This window comes from Euprymna scolopes, chromosome 43 (assembly GCF_053919585.1).
Source record: "Euprymna scolopes isolate OS-2025 chromosome 43, ASM5391958v1, whole genome shotgun sequence".
Classification (NCBI taxonomy): Eukaryota; Metazoa; Mollusca; class Cephalopoda; order Sepiida; family Sepiolidae; genus Euprymna; species Euprymna scolopes.
The window spans coordinates 33,805,594-33,827,198 of NC_136524.1; the positions used below are offsets into that span (position 1 = coordinate 33,805,594).

General features: G+C 35.9%; 1 protein-coding gene across 1 annotated transcript in view; it reads left to right on the forward strand.

The window, feature by feature from the left end:
* The first annotated feature begins 966 nt into the window (after nt 1-966).
* Nucleotides 967-21,605, forward strand: part of LOC145268275 (exocyst complex component 8-like) — a 149,125-nt gene continuing 128,486 nt past the window's right edge. Inside the window, exon 1 of the mRNA XM_080123646.1 lies at nt 967-1,084. Within this exon, the coding sequence (XP_079979772.1) occupies nt 1,036-1,084 (49 nt within the window). The 5' untranslated portion in view covers nt 967-1,035. The remainder of the gene's footprint in view (nt 1,085-21,605) is intronic.

Below are 21,605 nucleotides of genomic sequence, written 5' to 3' on the forward strand. Positions count from 1 at the left end.
ATGCGAAAACAAAAAAATAGAGGTGAGGAGGCTGTGAGGCAAGATTTTTCAGCACCGCCAAAAAAAAAAACAAATAAAAAAAACCCTAATATTTCAAATTAATTATTTAGTGTTTTTTCAGAATTCCCCTTATTAAAAAAGAAAGAAAGAAAGAAAGATCTGACGTGACGGAAAGAAAATATCGTATTCCAAGAATCACGTAAATTGATCAAGCAGCCAGCTTTTTATTTTTATTTTCATTTTAATGTCCTTATAGCAAGAATGACTTTCTAAATCTCGCAAGTTTAAATTATTTGGAGTTTTTCGTCAACCTGTTGTCAAGATTGCGTCAAGATATCGTTACCGTTGGTGTTTGCTTGGTCGCTAAAGTTGATTTCTTATATAAACTTGATCAATTTATGTGATTTTTTTAGTATAAAATCGCAGGTACATACAGGTACATAAATTATATAAATATTTCTTGATTTTTGTTTTTTAATATAAGTGGAATACTAGACAAGAAGCACCAATTATTTTTAGTGTCGTTTATATAGTTTTGAAACCGTCAAAATGTTGTTTGTAATCGTTTGGCACAAAAAGAAACAATTCGCTGATGGCTGTCCACAGGCATAAAATTCGGAATTTTGTTACCGCCTTATTATATTAAAAATAAATTCAAGCTATAACGTTATTTTTGAAGGGTTGAAATCAAATCACTTGGGTTCTTCAAATTGAATAGACGGACATCTTTGTCTATGGTTTTGCCAAAAAGTTACACCGCAAATTTACTAATATCAGCAACAACAACAACAACAACAACATTAGTTTCGAAAATAATCATTATAATAAAACCGAATATTTAATAATTTAGCTGATACTATATTCATTTAAAATAAAAATGAATTATTTTCATGACAAGAAATAATGTTTTGCGATGAATTATGAAAATGTTTATTTATTTGAGGGGGGGGGGGCGCACGGTGCTAATAAAGTGTTTCTTCTCCAGCTTTGCAAGGTGCCCGGCCATAGACTTATTTCCTGTCCTCGAAACTCCAAATGGATGTGAAGGCGATTCTATCGAAGCCTGGATTTGATCCTGAGCTTTGTAAGTAAATGTGATGCATTTTAGGGCATATGTCTGAAAAACATTAATGATTCTCTACCAATAAGCTGTTTTTTATTTATTTTTTTGTTGTTGTTGTTTTGTTTTTTTAATTTTATAATCATCCTCCCTTTAGTGTGTTGTCGGATGATGTACATTTTATCGTAGTTGTTGTTAACTCTTATCATTTTTATTTCATAAAAAGTAACGCCTTTCTTGTCTTTGACAAGTACTAAAAACGAATTAAGTCATTTTATCGAAGACATTTTATTTCGTCATTTTTCGATTAAAATAGTTTATTCTCTAAATTAAAGTATATTCAATTGCCAAGGAATACCATTTGCCACACTGCAGATATTTTTGAGATTAAAAAAAAAAAAATTCTTTTGATTAAGGAAAATTATGTGATGATCGCCATCCTAAACAGAATACGATGTTTTTAAATTGTGTCTAGGTAATAAAAATGGTCAAATAATTTTTACAAGGGCCAACGAAACAAAAAGGTGGGTAATAAATAAATCCTATCAACCAAGACAAGTTTTTGTGTGTATGTTTAACTTATTTTAAAGCGTTTATTTACTTTGAAACAAAAGTAGTATTAGAACGAAAAAAAATGTGTTTCATTACTCTGTAAAAATCAAAAAGGGGATTGTGCAATGAACTCAATAAACGAAAAAGGGATTTTCAAAAAATCAAATATACAATAAATAAATGTTATCATAGCCAATAAAAGTTATTTTTCTACCTACCTGGCTATTTTTTTTTAATTTTATTTTATTTATTATTTATTTGTGTATGTGCTTATGGTTACAGTCATGTGGAGCCTTGATAATCACTCAAAAATCGAAAATTAAACAAAACACTAGTAGAACAGTAACACTATCTAATAAAATGTCACCAATCGTACGAAAATGCAATGTTGCACATTTTTCAGCATAGACAACAAAACGAACACATAATAAATGTTACCAGAGTTACTCTTCTACCTACCTGGATGAGTTTTGTGGGGAGGGGATAACTTATTTTAAAGCGTTTATTTACTTTGAAACACAGTGCCGAGTCTTAGACAAAAAATGTTGGCATCAGACTGTCATTTCGGGAGTCTCGATAATCTCTCAAAAATCGAAAATTAAACAAAATACTGGCTCAACATGGTTGTAACGAAAGCGCCGTTTTTGTCGTTGTAACTCAACAGACTGGACTCTACTTTTTTGAAGTGAACAAATGCTTTAAAATAAGTTAAAATGCAAAAAGAACATCCAGATATGCAGAAGAGTTAGCTTGTCTTTGATAACATTGGCCTTTTGGCTAAGAACAAAGTGTAATAACTGTTCTTATACTACACTTGACCCTTTCTGTCCTCGATTAGTGCAGAATAAATCCTTCTGGACGGAGGAAATTTAATTTTTGTTCCTATCCAGAGTGGCCCTTTTGGGGTAGCTGGATTTTCCCCACATTAAAAACCGCTGCCCTCGTAGGGAGGCAAATTTGTTTAATATTTATATTTTTAACTCCTTTCTTTTCTTTTGTTGGCCCAGTATTTTTTTTTTGTTTGTTTTTTCAATATTCTCTAAAATATGAACGGTTGCGAATTAAAATCTGTGGTAAAACCACAGTTTAGTGGCCTGAACATGATACAATGAAAATTAACTATTAATTTAACGAAAGTAAGGTATTTTGTTTACGTCCACTGAAACGAAGCAAACACTTTCATTATCTTGGAAAGCAATTTGATGGGTTTTTTTTTGGGGGGGGGCGTACCAAAAGAGTCACCTTATCAAGGCCCTAAGGCCAGTCGAGATAAGGGTTAATGAGCGTACGGTAGTCAATGGGACGATACTCTAGTAATCGTTAGTCGTGGAAATTTGGTAAATTGGATTACTTATGAGGACAGCTTATCAAGAACTTGCTTCTAGTGATACCAGATCAGGCTGTCTGAAGATATTGGTTTCCTTAGACGAATGCACCTAACTGTGATGCTTTTTGTTTTTCTACTTTCTTTTGAAAAACTTAATTATGTTCTGTAAAGCCAAAAATAAAAATCAACAACCCACCTTTTTCCCCTTTTTCTTCTTCTTCTTCCCATTTCCCCTTTCTCTTTTTATCCCCCCCCTCACTTCCTAACTGGTTTCCTTACTTAAAATGTACCAGACATTAATACTATAACCCTTATCCCTCTCCTAATGCAAAACCCATTTATGTTCTGCAGGGCAAGGAACAAAACGATAAAATATACTTTAAAACAACCAAACCAAACACTACAAACTAGCGATTGAAGATACAAACTTTGTTATTTCTTCTCTTTTAAATTTCTTATTTCATTTTGTAATTTGTAATAATTTATATATGCACTAGCTGTACCCTGCCACGCGTTGCTGTGGCTCAAATTGGTGCAATGGAAAAAGTTCCAAAATGAGAAAAAGCATGTTTCCTATAGGTTTAAATTTCCATTTTGCATGGGTACACAGTTTTTGTTGTTCCATTTTCTTAGCTGATATAGAGATTTTCCGGTTTGGTGACTCTTGAATATGTAACATAAATTATCCATGTGAAAAAACAGTCAGTGTGTAACTGTAAGGCCCACAATTGTAAAGATTGTTCCCTGTGCTTTGTTGATGGTTATTGCAAATGACAATAAAATTGGAAAGTGCAATTTGCTTAAGTGTAATGATGTATCCGGTGGAATCATAGGAATGCATGTAATGAAGATATATTCATCTGTGAAAGGTCCTGTTAAGATTGCTGTTTCTATGATATTGTTTGTTATTTTTTTTTTTTACTGCAAGTTATGTGCCATTGCAAAGCTTGGATTGGTTTATATTTCACAACATGATAATTAGTACACCAAATTTCAGTTACAATACATGCGGTGGCATCCCTGGCAAATATAACTGTTGGATAATTAACCACTTTATCTGCTTTCACAACAGTGTCGATGGATTTGTATTTGACTACCTCACTTGGAATTTTACATTTAATTATAGCGTTAAGTTCATGGGCATCTTTGTATTGACCTGCAAGAATAGCTCATTCACTCAGTCAAATGGAATTCTTATATTTTGAATATCTGCAAAAACCTTTTAAACTAACTATTCTTTTGATGAAATAAAATTACAGAAATTACAGAAGTTAAAAGTCAAAGAATTTTGCCCTTAACTCTGATCAGCTGGCACTTTTTCGTACCCAATTTCCCACAAGTGATTCAAAAGTTTTTGTGCGGATCGAACAGTCTGCAACTGTACATGCATATTTTGAGTTAAGTTTAATGTCTTCACATGGAACAAAAAAGTAGAGTATTTGGGGCAAGCATTTATTTCATCTGCTGGTGTTGATTGAAGAATAACAGGTAACATTTGTCTGAAATCTCCTGCAAGCAATATTACTGCATTCCCAAATGGTCTGACATTGCCACGCAAATCTTGCAAGGATCGACCAAGAACCTCAAGTGATTTTTTGCGTACCATTGTGCATTCATCCTAAACAATAAGTTTGCATTTCTGCAATATTTTTCCCCATATTGGATGTTTTGGAGATGTCGAAGATGAGATTTTTGAAAAGTTGAATGTTTTAAAGTAGAATAAATAATTCTTCTACTTGGCAGCAAGGTCGCAAGTATTCCTCATGCAGCAAGGGCTAAGGTTATGTCATTTTGTTACCAAATGGCTGCCAAAATCAATTTAATTAGAAAGGTTTTATCAGTTATTTCTGGTGCTGTTCAAGGTAGCAGTAATTTCCAAATAACTTCTATTCTCACAGTCAATAAATTAGGTGACTAAAATAGGATTTATCCATGTTTTGACAATGCCTTATTCACTGTAATTAATTTAGGAGACTAAAATAGGATGAGGGATTAGAGATGAACAGATAGAGAGGAAGATATATAGATAGAAAAGAGACAGTGAGAGGAAAATAGAGAAAGAGAAGGAGATAGAGAGATAAAGGGATTGATAGATAAACAGAGAGAGGTGGAGTGTTAGAAACAGAGAGGGATGAAACAGAGGAAAGGAGAGAGATAGAGGGAGTTAGAGAGAGAAAGGGACTCAAAGAGAGATGGAGAGGGTGATATAGAGAGAAAGATAGATTGAGAGAGGGAAAGGGAGAGATGGATAGAGAGATATTGAGAGAGGGGGAGAGAAACAGAAGGTGAACTACACTTCACCGTTTTTTTCCTCGTTCAGTAGAGAAGAAATCTTTCGAGACTGAGGCAATTTTAATGTTTTGTTATTATCCAGAGTACCCCTTTTTTTTGGGGGGGGGGGCTAGATTTTCCTCGCATTAGAAACCGATCGGGTTATCTGTACTTTCACTTAACAAATTAATAAAAGAAAAACATATTGTAAAATTTTAATTTAACAGGAAAATACTATTTAAAAAAATAGCACGGTAACATAAGTGCCACTTTAGGTACTCCTTGGGCGTTGAGTTCCATGGCGACCAGCATAATTATTTAATGGTCGCTCCCTTAGCCCCCCCCCCCAGTCAAGGCTAATGCATGCGCATGTAACATTTTTTTTATTTACTGACGTTGGCTTAATAACTCAACGATTTATTTATAATTTCGTAACCCTTAAACGCATGCCGGAAGATTTAAATTGGTTCATTATTGTTGTAATGAAAAAAAAAAGTTTCATTCAACACAAAACCAAAAACACATATTAATGATAAATGATTTATTATTCTATTCATTGAAATTTACTAATTTTTAAATTAAAAATTAAAAAAAAAAGTTAATAAAAAAATAGTTGCTTATGTGCGCATAAACAACTTGCTTTTTTTTTTTTTTAGATTAGGTCCACCTTATAATCACCCCCCTCCCCAACCTCCTCATATTAAGAACAGCTTCCGGAATAAACACCACTTTTGGAGGGGGGGGGCTATTTGCAAAATTTAACTGATATTTGTTGTCAGCATACCCACCCAAAAATACTATTAAAAAAAAAAAAAGGAGGGGTTCAGTGCCCGTGGCAGAGAAGTAGATTTATTTATCAATAAAAGTTGCGGAGAAGTAAATTTATTTATCAATAAAAGTCGTCATTTAAAAAAGAAAATTGTGGAGGTGGACCTAAATGTTTTGTTTTCGCACTATTCAACAATTTGTTCATCTGCGCATGTAAATTAAAAAATATTTGTAAAAGTGAGAAGTTATTAGTAAATGATTTAGTTTTTTTTTTCAAATTTATTTATTTATTTTTTTTTTTACATTAGATCCACCTCCACAAATGTTAAGAACGGCTTTCAGAATAAACACCCCCAACCTCTCCATGTTAACAACGGATTTCGGAATAAACACCATTGAGGGGGGGGGATATTTAAAAAAAAAAGTCGATAAAAGTCGTCATTTAAAAAGAAATTTAAAATCAAATGTTTGTAAAAAGTGAGAAATTATTAATAAATGTTTAGTAACATTTTTCGGTGCTAATGCAGGCAGAGAGTGATCTGCGCTATTTTTTAAATCGTGTTTTTTTTTTTTTAATCAATTGCAAGGTTAAAGTACAGAATAGGTACAAAACACCCCCCCATGTTAAGAATGGCTTTTTAAATAATAACGTTATTATTTCAGCATGGATCACTCTCTGCATGAGTACCCATTTTTCTATTAATATTCATAAAAAGTAAAACTTTTTTCTAAATAAATAAATAAATAAATGTTTGTAAATGTGACAGATAATCGTTTAGTTACGGCAACGTCAGTAAATAAAATATGTTACGCGCGGGGTGAGGTGGGAGAGTAAGGGAGCGACTATTATTTTTTTCTACTGGTCGCCATGGAACTCAACGCCCAAGGAGTACCAAAATTTAATTTTTTTGTCAAATAAATAAATTTCAAGCAATTTTTGCAATAAATAATAGATAGCAACTTCGTTAATTTTACGACTCGCCCCAGCATATTATAAACACCCTAACTTCCCCATGTTAAGAACGGCTTTCGAGGTTTATGGAAGGGCGTTTTTTTTTTGTTTTTTAACATGGGGGGGGGGTTAGGGTGTTTATAATACGTTGAGGCATGTCGTAAAAATGAAACAGTTTAGAAAAAGTTAAAACAAACTTTTTTATGTAAACAATGCCGTGAAAATAAACTAAACAATTAAAACGTAATGTTTCATGAGTGAAGCCTTAACATAAATAATAAGTACATAAATTAATTTAAAGTTTTAAAATATGGGATTATTATTATTTTTTTTTGTGTGTGTGTGTGTGCTAATGCAGAGAGTGATCCGCGCTATTTTTTTAAAATCGTTTTCCACGTTTAAAGTTTTATGATATGTTTTTACAGAATAGGTACAAAACACCCTCCCTTCCCCATGTTAAGAATGGCTTTTTAAATAATAACATTATTATTTCAGCACGGATCACTCTCTGCATGAGTAAGTTTTTTTTGTTTTTTTTTACTTATTGAGTTAACAGAAAATGAAATCTTTCGTCAATTCGTGGCTGTGAAATGAATCGAACCGGAAGTTCAGTTTTATCAACAGAACAGATTCGCAGTAAAAAAAATATATTTATTTTATTTAATATTTTAATTTTAATAAATCGCGAGGTAAATTTATTTCAATAACATAAAAACATACCTCGACTCTAAAGATGGGTTGTCTGAAAATTTCAAATAAATTGGTAACTTAGAAATAGGGTTTTATTTGTTTAGAACGAACCAACTTTACATTTTTATATATATAGATTTGTCTTTATTTTTGTTCCCTTGCTTAGTTTTAAATTCTCCCCCAGCAAAACACCAACCATGTTCTCTCCCAGCTTAAATAAATGATTAATTCCACGCTCTGAACTAAGGAAGGCTAGAGATAAAATAGCATAAGGCAGGATAAATTTTCCAAAATTAGCACAAACGTGGATTTATTTTTTCTACCGTAGAAGTCAGAAGAACTTTATTAAGTAATATACTTAATATCTACAATTACCATATGCTTGCTTGTATTAATAAAGAGACCTCGTTGATATCTCTACCAAACCACTGGATATAGCGTTTAATTAACTGTTACTATATTTGTAACTGAAATCTACAGTGATCTTAGCTGCGTCACTAGGGCTATTTTCTGGATAGATACAATGTTTTGTCCCTGACCTTAATGACTGCCTATAAATATGAATTCCGAATCACCGTGTAATAATTGTTTCTCTTTACCTCCAAGACGACTGCCTTTGTCTAACCTGCATGCTAAATAGGGAAAAGAAGAAAAAAAGAATCTTTTTTTTTTTCCTGTTTCCCAAGCTAAAACATTACTTGAAACTCTAAATCCTAATGAAACTCTATTGTATTCTGTAAGTTAATAGCCCCGTCCCTTGAAAGCTAACAATCTGCCCCCCCTCTAGCTGCCACTGAAACTCTACATTACACACGCCTTAGTAGTGGAATCCTTAGCCTCCAGCTCATAACCTTCACATGCTAACTGCCTAACAGTCATCACTAAGCATCTATAGATTTCTACCTCTAAGACATGAATTAGAGTTCATTCTTATCCAGTTTGGTACTTACCAGCCAAAGTATGCACTCAGATGCAAAGCGATCTTCATTACATAACAATGCCTCTTCCTAGATGGTTTTGCAACGATTAATACAAAACCAAATCCGATACTTCTTGTTATGCAAAATACTCGACGACTCTTAAATGAAGACTGAAATTATCTTCCTTCAATAGTAGAAACACACTAACACCTACAACTTCTATCAATTCGCATCTACTGAAAACTTGCCCAAATATCTATTTACTTAATTATACATACAGAATATGCCATGACTTAAAATTTACCTCCAGTTATACCCATACTGCACTGCACCTACATCTTAACCTTCCTGTAATCTAAATATACAGTGGGCAAAATTCTTAACTCAATTCCGAATACCTACTCACACTGTAACATTATTCTGTACCTAAGCTTACATATAAATTTAAAAAATGTAAAAATCTAAAGGTAAAAGTCTTAATCCACACTAACACCTTTCTAACAAGCCTGCTCATATAGTTGCTTCCACTGCATGAGTTTTTTTTTTTTCTCCTTAGTAACAATGAAATAGCAATGTCCCTAAATCACTTTGAGGAGTGTAACTATTCATTAGATATATAACCTCTACAAACTAACCCTGTAACATTAACTAACCATGCGGGGTCGCAGAAATACCTGGATTTGGACCCAGGCGCGGAGCAAACCCTCTCAGTGCTGATGGACCCAGTAGATCTTCCCAGATCATCCGTTTAGGAAAACTCTGAAACTAAACCTAAGGGGAGGGAGGCCTCTCCAGTCTTGGATGACAACCTTCCTAGAGCTGGTGACTCAAACAAATTACCGGTCTGCAAACCTAAACTGCTTAAGGAGTAGATAGGCTCTGTTTATCGCCCGGCTTTCATACTCCTTCTTTGCCTATTAGTCAGGCGCAGAGACGCTATCACAGTGATTCAACAAAACACTCAGTGGTAGATCTTGTTTCTTGTTTAGGGCAATGAACATCATTTTTCCCACTCTCGACACATCCTACCTCTCAAAACTGGCCACTTGGAAGTGCTTGAGTACCACATATGCCTGTGCAATTAGATTGGGTTGACCTTCTTCTGATGGGTTGAAGGTACCGGATTGACAGTTCCTGGCTGCTGTTTCCGACTGGTAGTACAGGAACTCTAACTCTTTGGTAGAGCTTAGAGCGGCTGCTCCATCAACAGTTGTATAATATCGGGATGTTTGTAGTGCCATGTCACGCATGGAAAGAGACCCTGCACTCATCCCCGATGGGCTTTCCTGTGGCCACAATCCTAGTTGAAGAAAGGTCAGCTGATGGTCTACTTGTATGCATGTCTGATACCCTGCATAACCTTTTGTTCAGCTCCCCCTTACCTCACTGAAACTCTTTAAAAACATGATGACAGTACAATAAAAAAAATAAGCTTAAACCAGGCTTAGGGACAAACAAATCCAACTTGCTTTTTTCCTTGAGGCTTGTATTCACGAACATCCATGGGCTTAGAACTAATTTAGCTGATGTTGAAGCATTTCTCTTAACAAATACCCTGGATATCTCTTCCATCCCCTCTAACTACTTTAACATGCCTGGCTATCTCCCACTTTGCAGTAAGGATTCTGACAGGCATATGCACGGCCATGGAGTTTACATTCGTAACACCCCCCCCCCCTTGACTAAGCCTTTATGTGCTTTAAACTAAACATACAACATAACATAAGCTATTTTTATTTTCTCTACCGCTCTCCCTCGACCCAGGACTGCACCATAATAAACAAAGTGTCTGACAGCATAGACACAGTACTCTCCCTCGACACTAGCACACAAGTATATGTATTTGGTGACTTTAATGTCCACCACAAAAACTGGCTTGGATGCTCTACTTACACAGATGCAGCGGGCAGCACAACATAGCTTCACTATATCTCACTCCCTATCACAAATGGTTACGTTTCCAACCCGTTTTCCTGACCAGCAAGAACAACACGCATCACTTCTAGATCTGTTTCTGACCACAGTTCCCGATGATTGTATAACAAATGCTGACAGCCCACTCGGGAACGCTGATCATGCAGTGATAATGGTTGAAATCGCCCTAAACTCTAGACCCAAAACTGAAAAGCCAGTGCTCAAAATAATGAGATATTATAAAAAGGCTGACTGGGAAGCTATCAGAAATCTTATCAGAGATGCCCCATGGGAAAATATTTTTTCTCTTCCTTCTGAACAGTGCGCAAATGAGACCACTGAATGGTTCAAAACGGCAATTGAAGCACATGTTCCCATGCGGAAATTTTATAGCAAGCCCCACTCTCCCCAATGGTTTACTTCGACTTGCGCAACTGCCATTGCTCAAAGGCAGTATGCATGCCACAGATTTAACCGACATAAGTCCAGTTCAAACAGACAGAAGTATATAGAAGCTAGAAGTAACGTTAAGAAAGAAATAGCGACAGCTAAGAGAGAATTTACTGAAACCACTAAAAAACGCATCAAAGCACAAAAATTAGGAACTCGTGACTTCTGGAAAATCTACAACAGTGTAGTAAATAATGGGCAATCAACAATTCCCCCACTAACCAACAATCACAAAGTTTGCTCAGCAACCGAGAAGGCTAATATGCTTGTCAGTCGGTTTGCCTCAAACTCCACCCTGGACCCTTCCAACCACCCCCTGCCTGACTTTCCTTTGTGGACAGACGCCACGCTAGACGATCTAAAAATCACCCCTGCTCAGGTGCATGCTATCATAAAAAACCTTGACACTTCAAAAGCATGTCGACCCGATCTCATCCCAGCTGTGCTATTAAAAAAGTGCTCAGCCAAAGTAGCTCCAGTTCTCTCCAAACTCTACAACAAATGCCTTAATGAATCTTGCTTTCCGGGCTGTTGGAAAACTGCTTCTGTGGTACCAGTATTCAAGAATTCTGGCGAAAGAACTGACCCATCAAATTATCGCCCCATTAGCCTCCTCCCACTTTTTGCCAAAATATTTGAGACCATAATTAACCAAGCTCTAGTCCATCACCTTACAGATGCTAAACTTCTGACTGACAAACAATATGGATTTAGACAAGCCACAGCAGGCATCTTCATTGTAATCTCTGAACGTATATACCATTCACTGGACAAAGCAGAGAAGGGCAGAGTCTAGATATATCTAAGGCTTTTGACAGGTTATAGCATGAGGGTCTCCTCAGGAAAATTAGATCATATGGTATCACTGGTAGAATACTTAACATAATTAAATCCTTGTTAGATAAGAGAAAAATCCAGGTTGTCCTTGACGGTCGTACATCTAAACAATATGATATAAATGCGTGAGTGCCTGAGGGGTCTATCCTTGGACCTCTATTGTTCCTAATATTCATTAATGACCTCCCTGACAAAATTGCCTCTGAGATGGGTATATATACTGATGACACCACACTCTATAACAGGCATGACAGGAAAACAAATGAACACATATCTAAAGAAATGGCAAGAACACTAGAGGATGACCTCCAATCTGTAGTGGAATGGGGACAAAAATGGATGGTCACATTCAATGCTGCCAAGACTAAACTGGTTTCCTTCAATAATTACAAGAAACCTCTGCCACCAATAGCAATGGCCAGTGACTCTTTATCTGAGAGTACATCTTTCAAACTGCTTGGCCTAACGTTCACAGGAAACATGAGTTGGAACAATTACATTGAAAGCATTGCCAGGGCCGCTGCGAAGAAGGTAGGTTCTCTCTACCGTGCTAGAAAACTATTACACCCGAAAGTATCCTGTACCTCTATAAGGACACCATTCACCCATGTATGGAGTATTGCTGTCACATTTGGACTGGTGCATCTGCTACTAGTCTCTCACTCCTAGACAAGGTTCAAAAGAGAGTTGCCAATCTGATAGGCCTTGAACTGGCATCTAAGCTTCAGCCTCTGTCCTATTGATGAAATGTTGCATCCCTCTGCCTGTTCTACAAGTATTTTAATGGTGAATGCTCTGGCGAACTGCAGACACTTGTGCCCCCACGACACAGACACCCTCGACAAACCCGACAGGCAGCTAAATCCCACCCCCACACAGTAGAGATCCCTAGATGTAAAAGATCTTTCTACTCCAGTAGTTTCTTCCCCAGGACCGCTAGACTCTGGAATTCCATTCCAGCTCCCTGCTTCCCCAACTGTACTGACATGCAGAAGTTCAAGTGTAATGTGAACCGACATCTTGCTGCCAAAATCCCAACATAGTACCCCAGTAGTTGTTGCCCCTGATAGGAGCCCCCTACACTAAAGTGGCAATGTGCCTTGTTTGGGGTGAAAATGTAATAAATAAAAAAAAAAAAAAGAAAACAAAAATAAACAAAGAGCTTCTACAAAATAACTGAATACAACATGCATAATATTTCCAAAATAACTGGATTCAGCATAAAATAACCCAAAAAAGGTTGATATGCCATAAAACAAACAAACCAAACCAAGAACTTGTTTACGTTGGACTTGAAGACGACCATATTGTAGTCAGCTGGAAAACGGAATAAAGTTCCACGGGTGTGCAGTTCTTAGTTTATAGAATCTACGTTTGGGTTTAGGCACAGATAAAGAGTGGGGGAAATTATTGATGGTGTTTTGCATGAAAGTTTGGCAAGGGGGGATACCGTGGATTGGAGCTCAGATGAGCACTTGCCATGAAAATAATGATAGAACAGAGACAGGCTTGCAACGTCTCTTCTGTGAGAAAGAGGCTGTAGGGAAGAGAAAAGGGCATCCCTTCTAGGCTACAAAGTCTATTTTGTACTTTGTCAAGGCAGGATAAGGTGCTTCTAGCAGCTCCTGCTCAGATGTGGCAACAGTACTCCATTCTAGGACATACTTCGCTCTTATACTAATAGAGAATTACTTCAGCAGTGAGATCTATGGAGCATTTTTTTCAGCGATCTTGGTAATAGATTTTATGTATGTGTTCTATTTCAAATCAGGAATAAAAGTTAGACCCAGAAGCTTGTCAAAACATAGAGCCACCCCAAGACGATAACCATTCATTTCAATTGATGCCAGATGGGGATCAGAGCGTTGACGATATAAATATAGAAGTTTGGTTTTAAATGCATTAAAATTAACTAGTCACCCACTGCGCCATGTGCTCAAAATCAGATAAGAGAGAATCAGAGAGAACTTGGTCATTTATGACCTTTGAAGTGTTGCCATAGATGGTAGTGTCGTTAGCATAAATGTCTACAAGTAATCTTAGGATGTGATTTGGGAGATCATTGAAGAGAGTTGGGCCCCTGAGGGACTCCAGCAGCTTCTGATTTTTGCCCATCAGCTACTACTCTTATAAACCTATCAGAGAGAAATGATTTAATAATTGAAAAGACATTTCCAGCTATAACATAGCTGGAGTTTTTGTGTAGACCTTTATGCACTAGCCTATCAAAGGCCTTTGATATGTCAAGAGCAATTGCCCTAGAAAGGTTGCCTCTGTCGAGAGATTCGCTAATCCTATGAGATATAACTGTAATCACATCTGTTGTAAATCTAACAGAATGGAAACCATATTGCGTGTCACTAAGAAGGTTATTTTTGCTGAGATGGTTGATTACTTCTCTATTTAACACAGATTCCAGCAACTTACTCATGACGCACAGGAGACTTATTGGCCTTTACTGAGAGGTGGATGAGCGATCACCTAAATTCTTAAATACACGGCATACTAATGAGATTTTCCAGGGAGATGGGAAGCAATTCTTCTTAAGATAACGTTTAAACAATTTTGTAAGTATGGGCACTAGTTCTGGTTGAAGATTTTTTAGTACTATAATTGGAATACCGTCAGGGCCGGTTGCTTTACTGGAATCAAGGTTTTTGATTAGATTGGCAACATCACGTACAGGTATTTGTATATCACATATTTTGTGTAGACCTTTATGCCATAGTCTATCAAAGGCCTTTGATATGTCAAGAGCAATTGTCTTAGAAAGGAAGCCCCCACCGAGAGATTTGTTAATATTATGAGATATAACAGCACATCTGCTTATTCAGATTAGCACTTATATATAAAAGTAAAGAAATTTTTTTGTTTTTTTTTGTTTAATTCCATTTTCACCTCAAACAATGCACAGTGCTACTTTGAAGTAGGGGGCTACTATCAGGGACAATAGTTACAAGGATATTATGAAGGGTGATGAGCAGCAAGATGTCTGTTCACATTACACTTGAACTTCTGCATGTCAGTACAGTTGGGAAAGCAGAATCCTGGAAGGGAGTTCCAAATATAGCAGTACTGGGGAAGAAAATATTGGAGTAGAATGCTTTCTTACGCCTAGGGATCTCTACTGTGTAAGGGTGGGATTTAGTTGTTTGTCAGGGGTATTTGTGTTGAGGGGGTACAAAGGCTTTTAGTTCGTCAGAGCATCCACCATTAAAATACTTGTATAACAGGCAGAGGGATGCAACATTTCGTTGATGGGGCAGAGGCTGAAGTTTAGATGACAGTTCAGGACCTGTCAGGTTGACGACTCTCTTTTGAACCCTGTCCAGGAGTAAGAGACTAGTAGCAGATGCACCAGCCCAAATGTGACAACAGTACTCCATACATGGGCAATTGGTGGCCTTATAGAGATAAAGGATACTTTCAGGCATAAATAGCACAGTAGAGAGAGCCCACCTTTGCAGAAGGTTGTATGATGTATGTACCCATCACAGAATGAAGATGTCATATTCCAAAAATCATATAATTTGATGATGGGTCTTTTTTTTTTTTTTTTTTTTTTTTTCAAGAAAATCAAATTTTACGACTGAGCGAGTTGGTGGTTTTATCGACCATGATTAAATCTGATAAAATAAACAAGGGGAAGAGAACTCAAATCGAAGTGTTGAAGTAAAAAAAAAAAAATCAGCGTTCAGCACAGTTAATTAAAATTGCTAAAAATCATAAATTTTCATTTTCTTAGTTAAAAAAAACTACTTGATCAATTTACGTAAATTTTGGAATATGACATCTTCATTCTGTAATGAGTTCGTACATCATGCAGACTTTTGTGTATTTTCTTTACTTTTAATTGCTTCCATAAGTGCCAATTTGGGGACTTTTGGGTCTAAATGGAGTGGGGGGGGCAAATGCTGAACAGTCATGTTTTTTATGTTTCGTTCACTATGCACTCACGGGGCACCATGCATGCTCTACTTGTTTTGAAGTTGAAATTGTAAAGTTTAATAACCTAGAATAGTATCTATATCAGAATCGTCTTTTGGAATTTTGGAGATGACGAGTGATAATTTGTATTTGAACATTGTGCAATGCATAAACGTATTGAGTAACAATCAGTTTTAAGTGATAGTCTTCTGGAGGTTGCAGGTTTAATTCTCACTGCAGGCAATACTAAGAATTTAAAAAAAAAGTAATAATTACGCAACAATTTAACCCAATCATGCATGAAAAGAATCAACACCTATGGATTGTAAGAGTATCTTGTGTAGTTTCCGACGTGTAGGAGACGGGGAGTCTCGTCGTGGGCGACGAAGCGTTTCACTGAAGAACCACGGCAACACACAGCGAACCAACAAACAATGACAGCCACGGCGCGAAGGTAATTAACAAAGCTCAGCTGACTGCACGAATAGAAACGGAACCCAACGGTCACTGTACTGATCGCCACGAACGTCAGAACCCGACTGCCTCGCACCTCCAATGGACCGATTTTTATTCCTCAAGATGGCCTAGCTAATTTGCATCCCCGCGAGATCTCGCGCGATCCTGCGAGATTCCGTCTCTAATGAAAGCAGGCAGGCGCCATCTTGGAACTCTTTCTTCCGCTGCCCCGACCACAGGATCAGCCACCACCCCGCACGCCAGGCACACACGGACCCTCTTGCGCCGAGGGCTACGGTTAGTCTCACAGTAAAGTGCTCAGTTTTAATGCTGCATCTGAAGAAAGTTAGTTTGGTCGAAATGTAATGAGGTTTTGCAGAACGTAATTGGTTTTGCAGAACGTAATTAAGTCTTGCAAAGAGAAAGAGAAGGAAAAAAAAAAACAATAACATCAAAATTTGGTGCATTTTAGGTCAATATCTTCAGTCTGATCTGTTGGCACCAAATCTCTAAATAGAAAATAAGTCAAAACTTCATTCGCACAATTTAGACTATTAGATGCTTTGCTATTGAGGATTAGTATTCATTGTTACTGATATATTACATATGTTACTGATATATTACATATGTTACTGATATATTACATATGTTACTGATATATTACATATGTTACTGATGTTGGTATACAAGATACCATTCCTAATTTTTGTAGGAAAATGTTTAATGTATGACATTCTAATCTTTGAGACAATCTTTATATGTAGTGTGTAGGGCAAATAGCTCAACTGCCTTGTGGATGCTTTGGGAAAGGCAAAGATTAAGGGAGTAAACCCTGACAAAATGTGGCAACACTTTTTCAACAACCCATGCAGCTAAGTTGACGCCAACCATATTGGCTTGCCTTTCCATCGCACTTTGTCTGCAATGCTGAGAGGGGGATCCTAGTAACTGGGTAAACCTAGGTTTCTTTATCACCCACCCAAACCTGCATCTGGAGAGGCAGCTCCAGCTTTGGACTATATAGCCACAGCAGATTCTGCAGTGCACCAGACTAGATGCAGAATGCTATTATCTCATGAGAACAGAAGGTTGCCATCCTGTCTGTATAGAAGAATTTACCATTCCATTTTTTTTATGACATCTAATCTTTGGGACAACTTTTATATGTAGTGTGTACTGCAATCACATTTAAATAAAGAGAATTATTATGATGAGGGGAGAATGACTTGATCACTGACTTTGCCTAACTAAGGAACATGGAGATACGCCCGGCATTTCTGTACTGATGCTGGAGTAATTTTACTGAAACACTAGCGAGAGAGTTCCCAGCCTTGCCAGGTCATAAAATACGCTTAAATATACTTCACTTTATCCAGATTTCGTATTTATCATTACAGAGCCAATTCTCTATTGAATATTATATTGTATCTAATATATAGTACTGATTTCAACAGTTAAAAAAATTGACTTAGGTGCCACCAGCTAGAATCAAAACCAAAACATTTAGTGCCCCAGCTGCGTCTTCATCGAATGTAGCTATCGAGAGATAGGTAAGAACGATTTAATATTAAACGACTTGAAGGAATGAATTTAATTTGGGCATGCACAGAAAGAAGTAAAAATATATCAGCAAGTTGAAACGAATATTTTGCATTTCAACTTGCCGATATATGTCTGTATGTGTCCATTCAAACAAAGATTTTACTCGTTAAAAACCGTCCTTGGTGTATGATTACTATTTCTTGCTAATGTCAGTATTATGTGACCAGTAATTTATTGGTTAAATATTTATACAGGGACACACACACACACACCTAATGTTTTATTTATATAGTAGAGATTTTTGTTTCTAATATTGAATTTACAAAATCTCTTCCAAAAACTATTGCGAAAGAGATAGTGGTAGAAATAAATTTTATCTTGTTAAGTTTTGATACAAAGTAATTTTTTTTTTTGTCACCTTGGGCAGGTTTCTCAACAAGTATAGGTATGAAGAAAGATTTGTTTTCTGTAGACAGCAGTTAAAAAACACTAGTTAGTTTGACTATTATATGGCATAGTCATGTTGACTCACTGGTTCCCATCCGATCACCAAAGTTAAGCAACGTTGAACCTGGTCAGTACTAAATGGGTGATCATTTGGGACTTTCAAGTGCTGTACGTGCTCTCCGCTTATCTCGGCATTGTTTCTAGTCATCCTGGACTTCTCCTTGCCACTGGACTCGAGCAGCGTCGATTCAGGAGAGGTGTGGTTGGGGATTGCACAACCCTTGCCTCACAATTACAAGCTGCCCCTACAGGGATATCCTTCATCTTTCGAGACTAAACGGAAGCATCAAGTTTGGCTATAGAGAGAGGAGAAAGTGAACCTTAGTTTTACTTTTTACAGCTTCGTAACTCTTACTTCGTTAATTTTTGTCCTTTAGTCCTCACATTCCATGAGCCTGACAAAGGGTGGAAAATTGCTGTTTTCTAGGTCAGGATCTATTCCATCTAACATTTATAGTTGGCAAGTTTGATTTTATTTCCACATTATATTTGCCAACATATATAGTTGGCAAATATAATGCCAGAAAAAGATGATTCAGCATCGCATGTTTATTTAATTATTGACATTGGTTGGTCACATTCCTGTAAAAAGTATTTATTAAAAAATAAAACTTAGTTTTGTTAAAAAAAAAAATGCATCTAATCTCAACAAAATAAAACTTAATAAAAAGGGTACCTGTTTATTCAGTCAAACTCTTTTGTAGCTTTTTTTTTTTTTGTAGCTCTTAAAACGACAGCAATCGTTCATATCATTTGAATTATTTGGGCTACTGCTCTCATCTTGAGCAGTATTTTTAGTGTTTTATTTGATATTATCGCAAACCTTTTTCAGGTATGTCTTGTTGAACTTGAGAAACTTGAGGAATCTGCTCAGAATTTTGAATTTAATTCACAGGGTTAGTTCTCGTTTCGTCAGCCATGACTGAGTAGAAGTCCTAAGTAATTCGCAATTGTATTTTGAGTGTTGCCTACACTGAGGATTCAACCTCCAGAAGAGTGTAACTTACAATTGAATTATTCACTATGCCACACATCCTTGAAAAAAAGCTTGGAAGTTACATCGACCAAAACATGAAAATAACACTCAAGATGGGAACAGTAGTCTGAAAAATTTAAATAATATGGATTATTGATCCTCACCTCAAAAAATCACAAGCATAAAGGTAATAATACTTTAAAGGATCATTTCTTAAAAGCATGATCAGTTCAACAGTGGCTTTGCTGCTATAAGACTGCTGTCTGTTCAGTCCTAGGAGGTCAACTCTCCTAAGCTTTGCCTTCTTTCTTAAAAGGGGTTAGTTTATTGTTAATCATTATGTCACCATTTCTGGAGAATACCGAGAGGGCTACTTAGGTATTTTTTGTAGGCCAGAATACTAGCTTTTCAAAACCATACTTGACCTTGTGTCTAACCTCCTAAGGGGATAAATCAATTTAAGACAAGAGCAGTGCTTCTCATTGCTTAAAAAAAAAAAAAAAAAAAAAAAGGTATGTGATATTTTGCAATGTGGAGAGTCTGAGTTGAATATTTACGGATGACTGAATCCTCGTCCCTGCTAAGCATGTAGATAGGTTTGGTAACCATTTATAGGTCATAAAAGGTCAAAAAGGCCATTTCTCGTGGAAGACCATGCCCAATTAGAAATGTTTATAAAATAAATACATATTGTAAGTGGTCTTAAAAATGTGGAAAAAGAATCAACCTTGATTTTATAATAATAATAGTAATAATAATAATAGTAATAGTATTAAGAATAATAATAACAGAATTCATAGAAATTCCAATTGAAAATATCAATCTTCACATCACCAAGAACTTTCTCATCACATAAGCAAACAATTAGAATGAGGCTGCCCTTCAATAGAATAATCAGTGGAATATTAATTCGGATCAAATTGTAAATAGTTATATATTGTATAAATATATATGCTTAAATCAGTTTTTTTTTTTTATTTCAACGGGGTTAAACTACATTTATTTGTAATAAAAACATTAAAATAAGTTAAAACACTCATCCATCTAAAAGTAATTTACTCTTGTCTTTGGTTATAATTATATGTTGTATATTTATGCTTAAGCCAGTCTTTTTAACTCGGTGAGGTTATGACATCAAATCTTTTCTGTTCTTAAACAATATTTATTGGCCATTTTTGGAATATTCCATTTTCATTGTAAGGGAAATCAGGATGATAACGATTGGAGCAGATGCACATATTAATATGCAGATAATAATATTGTGTAGAGACTATAAATCAGTGAATATAATATGTAAAATTTACATACACACATACATCCCTACGTTTAATAAAATCTGGCAAAAAAAATATATATAGATATGTAATGGAAAAAGTGGATATACTGTGATAATACAAGTAGAAATACAGATATGAAAGATGGGGGTGGGAGGAGGGTAGAAAAAACGAATATGGATAAGTACTTTGCATTCTTATAACAAAAACAAATCACATATTTATGAACATTGCTTTGTCTTTTTTTTTTTTTTTTTTCAAATTTTCTTTCTTTGAAGATTGTAACGCTGGGTATGGGGCAGCCAAACCAGCTGCCAACATTACCCTGCTTCTTATCGAAACCAACCGTGAACTCTTTTTAGTATCTTTGCTTTTCCCTTAAGTGCAATTGTCTGGATCTCTTTTGCACTTCGTTCACCAGGAATATTAGTTAGTTAGGACTTCAGGTTCTTCTTCATAATCCCTGTGGCACCTATGATAACTGGTATGATTGATATCTCCCTAAGATTCCAGTTTTCATATCATACATGAGACCTTGATATTTGGTCTGTTTCTCCCTTTCAGCTCTGTTCAGACCGCCATTATTTGGGACACTTACTTCAACCAAGGTTGCAACTCTCTCTCTCTCTCTCTCTCTCTCTCTCTCCCTCTCTCTCTCTCTCTCTCTGACTTATTCCTTGTCATGCATGTGAAATGTGATGACATTGTATTTCACATGTATTTTTGAAAGTTTGCTTTGTTACTTGGTTTGAATTTTTAGACTTATTAATACATTTCTGAGGATTATAAGCCCAGGAAACTGCAGTAAAGTGTGAAATTAAGCTGCATTTTATTACATATATAAAATAAGTAACAAAACCAAGTTATGTGTTCATCAACGTTACATCTTTATTTTGAGACTGCCTCTCTGAAATTAAGAAAACAAAAACACTGGTACAAATATTTGAAAATTTACTTGTGAAAAGTGTGATGCTGTTCCATTTCAGAAACAGGAAAAGACGTTGGAAATTCAAAAAAGAGGTGAGGAAGCTTTCGTTGTTAAAGAGAGGGAGATTTTTAATAACGTCGTATAGCCGTTAATAAATTTTTAAAAATATGACGCAGTTAATATTCTTTCTGGAAAAAAATATGTCTGTTAAAATTTAAATTTAGGTGCGTAAGAATATTAACTGCATCATATCT